The sequence below is a fragment of the Chlorocebus sabaeus genome, chromosome 12, assembly GCF_047675955.1.
Source record: "Chlorocebus sabaeus isolate Y175 chromosome 12, mChlSab1.0.hap1, whole genome shotgun sequence".
NCBI lineage: Eukaryota > Metazoa > Chordata > Mammalia > Primates > Cercopithecidae > Chlorocebus > Chlorocebus sabaeus.
In genome coordinates, this window is record NC_132915.1 from 84,057,019 (window position 1) to 84,069,320 (window position 12,302).

At 56.0% G+C, this 12,302-nt stretch overlaps 1 protein-coding gene across 2 annotated transcripts; it reads right to left on the minus strand.

Moving 5' to 3' along the window:
* Positions 1-1,268: 1,268 nt before the first annotated feature.
* Positions 1,269-11,030, minus strand: KIF12 (kinesin family member 12). Of its 2 annotated transcripts, none has more exons than XM_037984023.2 (19): positions 10,496-11,030; positions 10,349-10,414; positions 10,180-10,258; positions 9,557-9,684; positions 9,370-9,445; positions 8,862-8,996; positions 8,553-8,688; positions 7,625-7,716; positions 7,292-7,448; positions 6,455-6,573; positions 6,264-6,368; positions 5,597-5,699; positions 5,425-5,515; positions 5,131-5,217; positions 4,643-4,730; positions 4,465-4,569; positions 3,794-3,894; positions 3,593-3,702; positions 1,269-3,258 (listed from the first exon to the last, which is right to left on the minus strand). In XM_037984023.2, exons 1-19 carry the CDS (start codon positions 10,519-10,521, stop codon positions 3,119-3,121), a joined length of 1,944 nt encoding a protein of 647 aa, XP_037839951.2. In that variant the 5' UTR covers positions 10,522-11,030; the 3' UTR covers positions 1,269-3,118. The 2 variants fall into 2 exon arrangements, with proteins under 2 accessions (XP_037839951.2, XP_007966513.3); XM_007968322.3 differs by having other exon boundaries at positions 3,584-3,702.
* Positions 11,031-12,302: the final 1,272 nt, after the last annotated feature.

Here is a 12,302-nt window from a genome sequence, read left to right on the forward strand (position 1 = left end):
GATCACTCATGGGTTTGAGCTTGGGTGGTTCCATCTGTGGGCTTAACGACAGACTGCTCTGCCTGGTCCGGCTGCCCGTGGTATCTGGCTGTCACCTTCTGTCCCTGGGCTCTGCCTCCACAGATTCTGGCCTTCCAGGAAGCCACCACTGTAGAAAACCTCTAATGCCCAGTCACAAGTGTTGTCTACCAATTCCTGGCCACGGGGGCTCCAACCCAAATGGACTCCACCAGTCCCAGCTTCAGGGACCAGCCTTGCATAGACTCAGGAGCCAAGGGCCTGCAGTGGGGGAGACCCAGAGAGGCCCAGCAGCCTGCCCCAAGTCACACAGCACACTCAAGTATCCTTGAGACAGCTTGCTCTTATCTCTGGGTCCCCATTCCGCTAGGAAAAAGGGGGTACATTCCCAAAGCTAGTTTCCAGAATGATGGGTGGGAGAGCACTGAGTCTTTCTTTGCTTGGTCCTGCACTGGGGAGTGTGGTGGGGTAAAGCGATCCTGATTTCCTCAGGCCAGGTCTGAGGAGCACAGTGGCCAGTCTGAGGAGCATAGTGGCCAGTCTGAGTTCTGTTCCAGGTGGTGGCTGTGACTTCCCTCCAGCAACCCCAGCTGCTCCCTGGCTGGTCCTCTGGTCTCAGCCTGCTGCCTCCCAAGGGCTCCCCAAGCCTGTGGCTAAGGCCATCCTGCCCGGACCTTGCCTAAATCCAGGTCATGGGTCTGAGGGGATGCCCAGCCCGAGCCCCAGCTAAGCTACTACTGGCTGAGGTGTCTCATCTCCTCTGTGTTGGTCTCTTTATAGTACCCCGTCTCCAGTCAGGCTACCTCCCACAGGTGGCCAGCGTGACCTAAATACAAATTTAGGCTGGGGATGCCTCAAGACCCTTCCATGGCTCCCCTCTGCCCTTGGCACAAGCCCAAACTCTGGTTGTGGCCTGGGAGGCCCCGCACTTCCTGGCCCTGACCACCTTTGGAACCTCAGAGGTCTGTAACCTTTGCGTTCACAGCCCCTCCACCTTCCCTTGAATGAAATGCTGTCTACCCTCCAAGCCTTAGTCATGGCCTCCTTGGGAAACCTTCCCTGACCCCCTCAATGGTCACTGATCAAGTAACTTTCCTTTGTGCCTCCACAGTCCCTTGGGCTTCCCCCAGCCCATGTGAGGTGGTAAATGTCTGTCTGTCCCCCAGCACACTGTGAGCTCCCTGGAAAAGCCACCTTGGTCCTTTTTTGTCTTGTCACCTTATAGCTTGATTTGCAGTTGATGCCAGTGGTGTTTTGTTTTGTTGTTTTTCAAGGCTGGAGTGCAGTGGTATGATCATGGCTCACTGCAGTCTCATCCACTTGTTTTCAAGTGATCTCCTGCCTCAGCCCCCTGAGTAGCTGGGACTATAGGTGTGTGCCGCCATGCCCAGCTGATTTTTTATTTTTTGTACACATAGGGTCTTACTATGTTGCCCAGCCTGGTCCCAAACCCCTGGGCTCAAGCAATCCTCCTACCTTGGCCTCCCAAAGTGTTGGGATTACAGGCACCCAGCCATCAGTGTTGTTTGTTAAATGAATGAATGAACAAATGAAGGAACCATGTGGGTCTGTTGCCCTAACGGTAAGCGGGAGAGTTAGGTTAGCCTCATAGCTCTTTCTGTAATGGGCCCTCTCTTTCTTCCCCACAATTCCTCATGTCATACCTGGACTTCTCCGTAACCACAGACCCACTGTATATGGTTTGGCTCTGTGCCCCTACCGAAATCTCATGTTGAATTACAATCTCTAATATTGGGGGAGGGACCTGGTGGGAGGTGATTGGATCATGGGGGCAGATTCCCCCTTGCTGTTCTTATGACAGTGAGTCCCCACGAGATCTGGTTGTTTGAAAGTGTGTAGCACTTCCCCCTTCATTCTCTCTCTCTCCTGCTCCGCCATGGTAAGATGTGCTTGCTTCCCCTTCGCCCTTTTGCCATGATAAGTTTCCTGAGGCCTCCCAGTCATGCTTCCTGTACAGCCTGCAGAGCTGTGAGTCAAATCGCGTTTCTTCATAAATGACCCAGCCTCAGGTAGCTCTTTACAGCAGTGCTGAGAACAAACGAATATAGCATTTTACAGGGCATTAATGTCACGAATGAGATATTGCTCACAGCCTTGACCCTCACTAGAACTCAATGGGAAGGAAGCTGTGTCCCCCACTTAATTGACTGAAAATCAGAGTGTCCAGAGAGGGAACAGGGCTTGCCCAGAGTCCCAGCACAGCTCTATGGCACAAGAAGCCAGGCCTCCTGATCCCCACCAGCACCAGGACCCACGGTGACACAGAGTGAGCCCTTTGACCACCCATCTCCCTGTGCGCCAGGCCAAATCAGTTTCCCTCATGCCTCCATCATGGAGATGCTTGCCATTCAATTGCCCCCCGCCTACCCAATGGCATGTAGCAGTTGCTTAATCAAAACTTGTATAATACATGAAGGGAGGCCGGGCGCGGTGGCTCACGCCTGTAATGCCAGCACTTTAGAAGGCCGAGGCAGGCAGATCACGAGGTCAGGAGATCGAGACCATCCTGGGTAATATAGTGAAACCCTGTCTCTAACAACAACAACAACAACAATTACAAAAATTAGCTGGGTGTGGTGGCACGTGTCTGTAATCCCAGCTACTCGAGAGGCTGAGGCAGCAGAATCGCTTGAACCCGGGAGGCGGAGGTTGCAGTGAGCTGAGATTGTGTCACTGCACTCCAGCCTGGCGACAAAGCTAGACTCCGTCTCAAAAAAAAATACATGAAAGGAGATGGGAGCTTGGGATATTCCAGACTGGAAGGGGACACACATCTGTGCCAAGAGTCCTAGCCCTTCCTCTCTCTAACTCCCCACGGGGAAGTGACTGACAATCCCAGAGGACAGAACCGACCAGACTTGGAGCTGATGCCTCTCTTTATTCATGTACTTCATCCCCTGCTGCCTGGTTTCTCCTGAATCCCCTTGCTCCCCTAAATAGCACCCCCAGGCCCCGCCCCAGCCCAGCTTCAGGTGGAGTAGCTGCTGTGTCTCCATTCGGCAGATGGGGAGACTGAGGCCCAAGAGCACAGAGCCCAGTCCGAGGTCACACAGCAGTCTCCTGGGTTCCCATTTGGCCTTCAACGGGGAGAGAGGACTTGGCCTGGGCTCCGTGCACCCTCACTGCAGGGTGGCTGGCTGCGGCCACGTCGCAGGGAGCTGCCAATCTGGTCTCTGAGGGCCTCCAGTCTCTGGGCCAGGTTTGGAACCCCAGCCCCACCTAAGGAGCAGTGAGACTCAAGGCCTGCCCTCTCCTGGGCCCCTCCTCGCCCAGGTCCATCTGGGTCCCAACATCCTCTAGAGAAGCCTCAGGGGGTAGGTGCCCTCCACCCTTCCCCCCGCCCCACCCCCATACACCATGAGCTCCAGCATACATCTGGGCATGCAGGTGCTCCTAAAAAGAGAATTCCAAGTTTGGAAGTAGAAAGATCTTAGAAGCCACTTCTCAATACCCACCCCATTTCAGAGATGAGGCCTGGAGAGGGTGGGTTCTACCCCAAGACCACAGAGAACATTAGGGGCCCCTCCCTTTCTCCCTTCTTCACCTCTCAGACCTGGTGATGTCTTTGGGGGCCTCACGGGCATGGGGGGTGCAGAAGGTACCACCTCCTCCTCCATCAACATCTCTGCCAGGACTCGAGTCTGAGTCCAGTCACTGTGACTCCTGGGACAGGGTGAGTTGGGAGATGGGAGGTGAGCCTTTGAGTTCCCCAGACCACCCCCCTCTGACCTCAGTGTCCCAGGGAGGGACCCACCTCTCTCTTGGGCACTTGGCAGAGCCAGGGCTGCATGGGGGTGCCCAGGGTGGGGGCCGGGCAGATGGGGGCCTGCCACCTGAGGCCTCAGGGTCCAACACCTGTAGGAAAGACCAGAGCCCACTCTGGGTGACCTCAGTCCTGCCTCTCTGTGTCCCACTTACCTGGTGCTAGCCATGAAACCCCACTATGCCTACCCCACAAGGTATCAAGAATGTCAGGATGGCATAAAGAGGTGGGGTCCTGGTCGCCTTCTTCTATGTGCTCTTCTCCCAACCTCTCCTGAGACTAGAAGCCTCCTGAGAGCAGGAACCATGTCTAGTCTATTTCCGAATCCTCAGAGCCCAGAAGAGAGGTTGGTATAAAGCAAGGAGCTTGGGGAGTTACTGAAGGAGTGAGTGAATGTACAATTCAGTAAATCCATAAGTGAGTAAATATGTGAGTGATTGAATAAGTGAATGACAGGATGAATTCCTAAAAGAGGGCAGGGTGGAGAGGAGGGAGGGTAAACAGCTATTTTAAACCCAGGCAGAGGGAGCCCTAAGCCAGCCATTCACTCCCCATGATCTAGCATGGAGCCCAGGAATCCCTGGGGCTCTGGACTGATGACTCCTAGATCAAGGGCTCCGGTTCTCCCAGCCTTCCCTCACTCCCACCTTGGCCTTTCCTACCTGGGGCAGGTGGCGCTCCCTTGGCAGGCAGGCCCAGTGGGCCAGGGGCACTCGACACAGTGGGCAGATGTGGCAGCAGGGGCAGGAGTAGACGGGTGGCAGTGCCTGCAAAAGGCTGCGTCAGAGGCTCCATGATGTCCCTACTTGTCACCCCTCCAGGCTGGGCAGTGAGACTCACGTGACAAGGGGGAGCTGGGGCCATCAAACAGGGACACGGGGTCAGGCCAGGGCCCTGCTGGTGACGGTAGCTGGCAGAAAGGAGGCGCCTAAAAAGAACAGTAGGGTCTATGCCTGCAGCCTCCAACCCTACCACCAAGCTGGCTTTCAAATCCCCTTCCCAGCTAATACTCCTGGATCCCGTACCAGGTACCAGGCCCTGTTCTCAAGGTTTTACATGTTAACTCATTCTCTCTGATCTTTAAAACAAGCCTATAAAGTAAGCATGATGATGACCCCCATTTTACAGAAGAGGAAACCCAGGCAGTGAGAAGTTAAATGACTTGCCCCAGGTGACACAGCTAGTCGGCGGCAGAGCTGGAAACTGAACCTAGTTGGTCTGAATCCAGAGGCCAGCCTCAAGCATTTCATTAAGCCTCAAGCATTTCATCCCTTTTTCCAGCTGCCCTCTGTCCGGAGGCCTGGCTCCAAGTTGGTGGCTCTGCTTACCTCTCTAGTGCATGGACCTGCTGGGCCAGGATGCGCTGCTCATTCCGGACCAGGTCTTGGCTATTCTGCAGCTGGCTCTTTTCTTTCCTAGGGTAGAGCACAAGCCAGAAAGGGGTAGGAAATGGGGCTTGCAGGGGCATCAGTCAGCTCCTCTTCATTGCAGCATAGCACCAGCTCAGGAAGCAGGTGGGACATAGGGGAGCCAGGGACAGGGAGAGGGGGCAGTTTGGCAGAAGCAGCTTAACAGTGATGGGTGGGGGGGCAGCATCCCTCTGGCTGTGGGCTGGACCCTACCTGAGCCTCTCATTCTCCAGCATGAACTCCTGTAGCATCCCGTACAGGTTCCGCTGGGCCCAGGCCACCCGGGCCCCACTGAGCCCTGACGCTGCAGGGAAGCAGGAGGTGGTGGATCCACAGCAGCCCCAGACCCTATCCCAATCCTACTCTGCCTCCAGGGAGCTCATACCCTTGCAGTCCATTTGGTCCAGCTGGAACTGCAGGCGACGGTTCTCCTCCTGGAGCTGCAGCATCTCTGTCTCCAAACGCTGGGGCTGCTTTGCCACAGGAGACTGTAGCGAAAGAGGCCCAGGGCCACCTTTACGGTTGTATAAGTTGTGCACTGCACAAGGACTTCCAGGTGTGGGAAGTAACTGGGGCCTAAAATCCAGCCCATGCTTCACTCGTCAGCCTTGCATCTTGGCACAAGGCTGCATCTGCCTGGAGGGGTTACCTTGTCCTAACTGCACTGTCCTGGAGGGCCCCACTCTGAGCTGGACTCAGCTCTGAGTCCAATCCCAAACTCAGTTCTGTCCAAACCTTGGGCCAGATGATTCCAGACGAGACCCCTTATTAGACCCCAGATCAATTCCCACTTAACCATGATACCAACTGAGCTAGACCCTGAATCAGATCCCAACTCAAACTCCAACCCTAGACCTGCCCTAAACCTGGCATGACCCTGGCTGGGACCCTGACCTCACCCTACACAGCCACAACACCATTTCCAGGATTCCAATCCTAATCTCAGCTTTGACCCAGTCCAAGACCTCAATCAAGGGACTTAGGCTCCAACTCCTGCCTGATCCCCCAGCATCTCCACGCCTGTCCCTCAGCCTGTGCCTGCCTATACTCACCTTGGGGGCCTGCGGCCGGGTGGTGACCCGCTGAGCTCGGCTTGCATATCGCAGAGTGCTGAGAGTCTCAGGAAGGCATTGGGCTGAGGGGGACACGCAGGCCACCTGGGGAGTGCACTCCCACTGAGTGCTCCTCTCTGGGGGCCCCCTCCTCAAGACCCAACCCTCCCTGCCAGGCCCCGCTTAAGTACCATGAGGGTGACCCCACGCCCTCCCAGTGAGTCTGCCAGCAACTTGGTGAGCTTGCTGTCCCGGAAAGGGATGTGGCTCTGCTTCCGCTGTGGGTCCAGCAGCAGGGAGATGCAGTGACCTGGGGAGAGACATCAAGAGTCGGGAAGGTTGCATTGCTTGCCCAGGGCCATCAGGCTGGCAGGCTGCAGAGCTGGGCTCTCCACCCAGGCCTGCGTTGCCCTAAAAACCCATCTTCCCACATGATCTCATGACTCAGTCAGATTGGTCCCCACCGCCAGACTGGGACTCTTCGAGGGCAGAGAAGGCTCTGTATACCCTGACCCTCAGTGCCCAGCAAAGGGCCTAGTACTCAGGCACTCAGCAGGAAACTTCGAACAAATGGATTGAACACAAAGGAGTTTCGTGGGCATCTCGCATGCATGCCACAGAGGAATCCTGAGGGCCCAGTCCCTGAGGATCTCCAGGTTCGATATCCTGGGGTGGGGATGGGGAGAAAGGTCAAGTCCCTTCCCTTTACTGGGCCTCAGTCTTCCCAGCTGCACAAGGGACATGCCAAATATCTCTGAGGGCTCATCTTCTGCAGTTGAGTGGTTCTATTTCCCAAATTAGCACGTAACTTCATACACCGTTAGAGTTTATAGATTCATAAGCAGTGTTTTACGAAGGGAGAAGTCAACAGCAGAGCTGGGGCCAGAATGAGGCCTCTGGTTCCTGGATCGCAGCTCTTTAACCCTCTTCTATGCACTACAACTCCTCTGGTATCCCCTATTGTGGACAGCTGTGAGCCAGGTGCAGAGGAGAGACAGGAAATCACACTGGTGGTCCCCAGGTCTCACCCAGGGCCAGCAGGCTTCGGTTTATGCTGTTGGCCTCAAGCATCAGCTCCCCACGGGATCCCGTGGCTGCAACCTTCTCGCTGCCTGCCAGGTCCACAAAGCACAGCTTCCCACCAACACAGGGTGCCCCGGGGTCCACAGGAGGCATCTGCTGGGCCTGAGGGGTCAGAGTTTCATGGCGACTTTGGAGGGACTGTCCCCACCAAAGCCACAAAGTTATGGGGCCAAGGGTTTCCACTAGTACCCCCCATGCACACCCAAGTTGGTTTGTATGTCCAGACAGACTTTTGCTGGTGGCCCTGGGCAAGCACCTTCCCAGGCTGGGGCACTCACAGTTTGATGGCTGATGTAAAGGGTGAGCAGGGCATGGCTTCGGCTGGAGGCCTGGTTCAGGGTGTGTGCTGAGCTCCTTCGACGGCTGAGACCTGGAAGGGAAAAACATCAGGAGCTGGACCTGGTAGGAAGAACAGGTCATCACCAATGAAGAAAAAGGAGCAAAGGAATCCTGGTGGAGGAGCAAGCCTCATGCAAAGGCAGGGAGGCAACAAAGTGGGTGTTGTTCAGGGAACGATGGGAGGCTGGGTCCTGCTGTAGCAGAGATGGGTGAATAGAGGATAGAGAAAACTGAGCAGAAGAATGACAGTCAGATTTGCATTTTATAAACATCTTTCCCACTGCTTCGTGAAAGAAGGGGGAGAAACTGAGGCAGCAAGATCAGCTGAGAGGTGTGGCACAGTGCTGGGGCCAGAATCTACAGTTAGCATCTCCAGTCCCTGCCAAAGGAGGGGTGTCCAATAAATACTTGATTTAAAAAAAAGAATGAGGCTAAAAGGGAACGGCCTTTAGGCTAAGCTAAGAGGTATGACCTTGATCCTCAGGGCCCTGGAAGGGTGGAGGGTCTGGAGGCAAAGAGAGATGGGGTCTGCAGCATAGAGTAGAATGGATTGGCAAGGGAGAGCCTTGAGGTGCAGAGACCACCAGGGAGCAAGAATGAGTCCTGGCTGAGGCCAAGGCCCTGGGCTAAAGAGAGAGCGTGAAAGGAGTTTGGAAGGCAGAATTTGCAGGCCTTGTTGGCAGTGGGTGCAGGGGGTACCCTTGGGCCATGTCTTTGAATTGTAGTTTACTGGTCCTTCCCCACCTCTCCCAGGAGTCATTTCTGAAGCTGAAGCTGCAGCTGCAGTCTGGGTCCCAAGTCCACACTCAGTGAACAATTGAGGAATGGGCACCCCTACCCGCAAAACTCCCCGCGGTCAGCACACACCCATTTGCAAAAGTTCCATCAGGGCCTCCAGACTCCTAAATTCCACCACCCGCAGCTGCTCCACGTAGAAGCCCTGAGTCTTGTTCCATCGAACAGGGAGGGGCCGGGGAGACCCCAGGCTCAGCAAGTCCCGAACCTGGGAGGGGAGGGAGGAGGGTGAGGAAAGGGGATCTTTCCGAGTCCACCCACCCCCAGATCTTACTGACAACAGAGTCCCCCACCGCCCCTTCTGCCCTTTGATCCAGGCTCCCTGGAAAGAAGCGCTCCGTTTCCTCATGGGCTGTCTTTCTATTCCTCGCATTCCCTTACCTGCTCATTGTAGATCTCCAGATAAGAGGCGCGAAGGGTGACAGGGGCACCCAGGTGCTGCACGCGGTCTAACAGCCAGGCGAAGGTCCTCTGCATGATGCCAGCCAGGCTAGGGGGTACGGGCACCCCCTCTCCCTGGGGGCAAAACCAACTGAGCCACCGTCATCTCCACAGTAATGACTACCCTCTGTAGCGCATGTATGATACCGTGCGCCGGGAAACGTGCCAAGTTCCCAAGCAATGGCTCATTTAACTCATAGTCGGTACTGTCACTTCCATTTTACAGATGAGAAAACTGAGAGCTAGGAAGGGGCCAAAGCTGAAGCCCAAATGCTCCAAATTGGGCAAGTCCCTTCTCTTTGGTCCTCAGCGTCCTCGTCTGCAAACAAATGGGTCAGGCTGCATCGTCCCAGTCCCTTTCCTCTGGGAGTCTGCGTCGCCTGCGACTCCCCAGGGTTTCCAGCCCACTTAGCCCCGCCCCGTGAGGGCTCCGCCGGCGCTCGCCCACCTGGGGAGGGGGTCCAGTCAGGGTGTAGGTCTTCCCGGAGCCCGTCTGGCCAAAGGTGAAGACAGTGCAGGAGAAGCTGCGGGCGGCAAGGGTGTAGCTGTACTCGGGCGGCTACCCCGGGTGAGGGTTGGGGGTGCTTCGGGCCCCCGCCAGGCCCGGCGCGGAGCGGAGGCGAAGCTTCACTCACCCGCGCAGCGCCAGCTCCCCCAGGCGCCGCACACCGCACGCCCGGAACACGTCCTCCTGCGTGCACGCCGCGTCTAGCACCGCACCGAAACGGAACGCCACTTCGGGACCCCCGCCTGGAGGGCTCACCTGGCGCGGGTAGGGCGGAGGAGCGGAGATCTCTGGAGGAGGGCTGGGCACCCTGGAGGGGCGGGGCACCCTGGAGGGCGGGGCACTCTGGAGGAGCGGGGCACTCTGGAGGAGGGCGGGGCACCCTGGAGGAGGGTAGGACTCTCGATGAGGCCCTCGGTGGGCGAGCACCCTGCACTGGGGGTAAGGGGGACACTCAGTAGGGGCGGGGCATTCTGGGGAGGGTGGGACACCCTGGAGGGGCGGGGCATTCTGGGTGAGGGCGGGCACCTTGGGTGCGCGGGCCCTCAGAAGGGGCAGGGCACTCGGAGGGGTTGGCGCGGCGCACCATGGCGGAGGGCTGGGCATCCTGGAAGGGAGGGGCACTCTGGGGAGGGTGGGGCACCTGGGAGAGGAACACTCCGGGGGAGGGTAGGGCCTAGGGCAAAGTTGCCTGGGGGAAGGGACCTGGCGTCCCCGGGGTTTGCTGGGGAGACAGAGAGACGGGTTCCTCACCTGCAGAGTCCGGGTCCCTGAGCAGTGCAGCACGCTCTGCTGCCCTCGACGTAGCTCGGCCGCGCTCATGGGACGTACCCTGGGGTCCGACAGAAGGGCAGATGGTACATCCTGATGTCTTCATCGATCCCTGCCTCGCCCAGGTGCCTCCTAGCCAACTTATACCCACCTGAGCACCACCTGGATGGGCGTTTCCGGCCCCTCTGGCCCTTGCTCCAGGCTTCGCGCGAGATCCCTGTGGGCAGCAATGCGAGTTACCATACCTGCACCCAGCGGCTGCTCAGGACTCCTCGAACCTCTCAGAAGATCTGCTTACCCGTCGGGTGACCCGCGTTCCTCCATGTCCTGCTCTGCACACGCAGTTAGCTCCGCCCGCGTCTCCTTTATTTACTCCCCCCAATACTCTCCCTTCTCCACAACACTGGGACTGTCTACACACTTCTTGCATTCCCACCCCATCCCCCATCCCAGGCAGCCATCCATCCGGAAAGGCTCCAGCCTGCCCAGGGCTGGCTCGTTAAAGATTTACCCTTCCTCACCCCTGCGGTGGAGAAAGTCTCTCCCAAGCGAGGGGACCCCTAGCTAGGGGGTTCTGGAGTCTGAGGATCCCTTGCTCTTGGCCAGTCCTCACAAGAGGGACCCGTGGGACCACTCGGACCCGCCTCCTTTGTGCCCAGATGGGGAAACCTAAGCAGGTAGGAAGAACTCAACCAAGGCCACAGAGCTAGCCTGCACAGGACCAGGCTCTACCCACTCTTTCCACACACCCACGCCCACCCCCAGCAGCGCAGCTCAGGGCCCAAGGAACGGCACAGGTCTCAGTCAGCTCTAGGGATGACCTGGCTGGATTGAGTCTCTGAGCTGACCTGAGAGCAGGTTTCCAAGCACCTGGTAAAACACTGGGGCACCTGCCTCTCTAATGCCAAAGTTAATCCTAGGCCAGCATGATTGTTTAACCCTCTCCTGGTCTGGCTTATGAGAATAGCAGAGATGTCTGTGAGTGTGCAGAGATGGGGCAATCACTTATTCTGTGCCAGTCTCCATGCTGGGCACCAGGGCAGAGGAACCCCATGCAGCCTCTGACCCTTCCCAGCTCACAGTGTGTCTGGAGAGATGGATAAGTACAACCCAGCAGTGTGTAGGGCCTTTAGGGGGAGTACAGAGGCCTGTAGGAGCAGTGGGGGTGAGGAGGAGGTGAAGGTTTTCCAGGCAAAGCAAACAGAAGTCAGGATGGCCAGGGTGGGGTGGGGGAGATGAGTGTGGCATGGAGAAGTAGTTTGAGGCTGGACCTAGCTTATGGCGGGCACATCAAGGAGTCTGGACTCACCCTTCAGGGAACCAGGAAGCTATTAAAGGATTACCAACAGGGATGTGACACCATCAGATTGGCATTGTTATTATTATTGTCATCCTGGCTGTCTTTGTATGTTCTCTGAATATTTCTGCAAACTCTCTGGCCCCCAAACACACATTAGGGTGAAAGCCCTAAACATCACTTTTTCTCAATGTAACACGTTCTATACCACCACAAATGACAGCCAGCTATCAAAGCCACCCTACTGGAGAATGGGCTGTCTTGGATGGCAGTGAGCTCCCCAGGCAATGGAGATGTATAAGAAAGAGTCAGCTGACCTTTTGGTTTAGGACCCTCTAGCAGGGACTACAGGGAAAGTTCTGTAGAACAAAGAACCACTGCTCCCAGCTGTGACACTAACTTGCCACAGAGTCTTGGCCTCTCTTAACTTGTTTCCTTCCTGTAAAAAGGGATTAATGACTTCTCTCCTATTTGACATGGTTGTTCTGAGATTTCAATGAGACAGTGTTATTGAAAGTGAAAGTTGTAAAGAATTACCTAAAAACAAAAATAAAAATTCCTAGATGATCTCTAAGTTCCCTTTCAACTTTGAAGTTCCTTAATCTATTATATTTTTGAGTCCTTGAGGTGGATAAGACAAAAATTACTATCCCTGTTTTTCAGAGGAAAAAAAAACCTGAACAAAACAGTGAAAAGCAGGGGAGGTTACCTAAGGAGAAAGCAACAAATGGCAGAACTGAGAGTTTCAACCCAGAACTATGAGCTGTACATCCTGATGCTGCTTGCTATGGCAAGTTGCTTTTGTCAG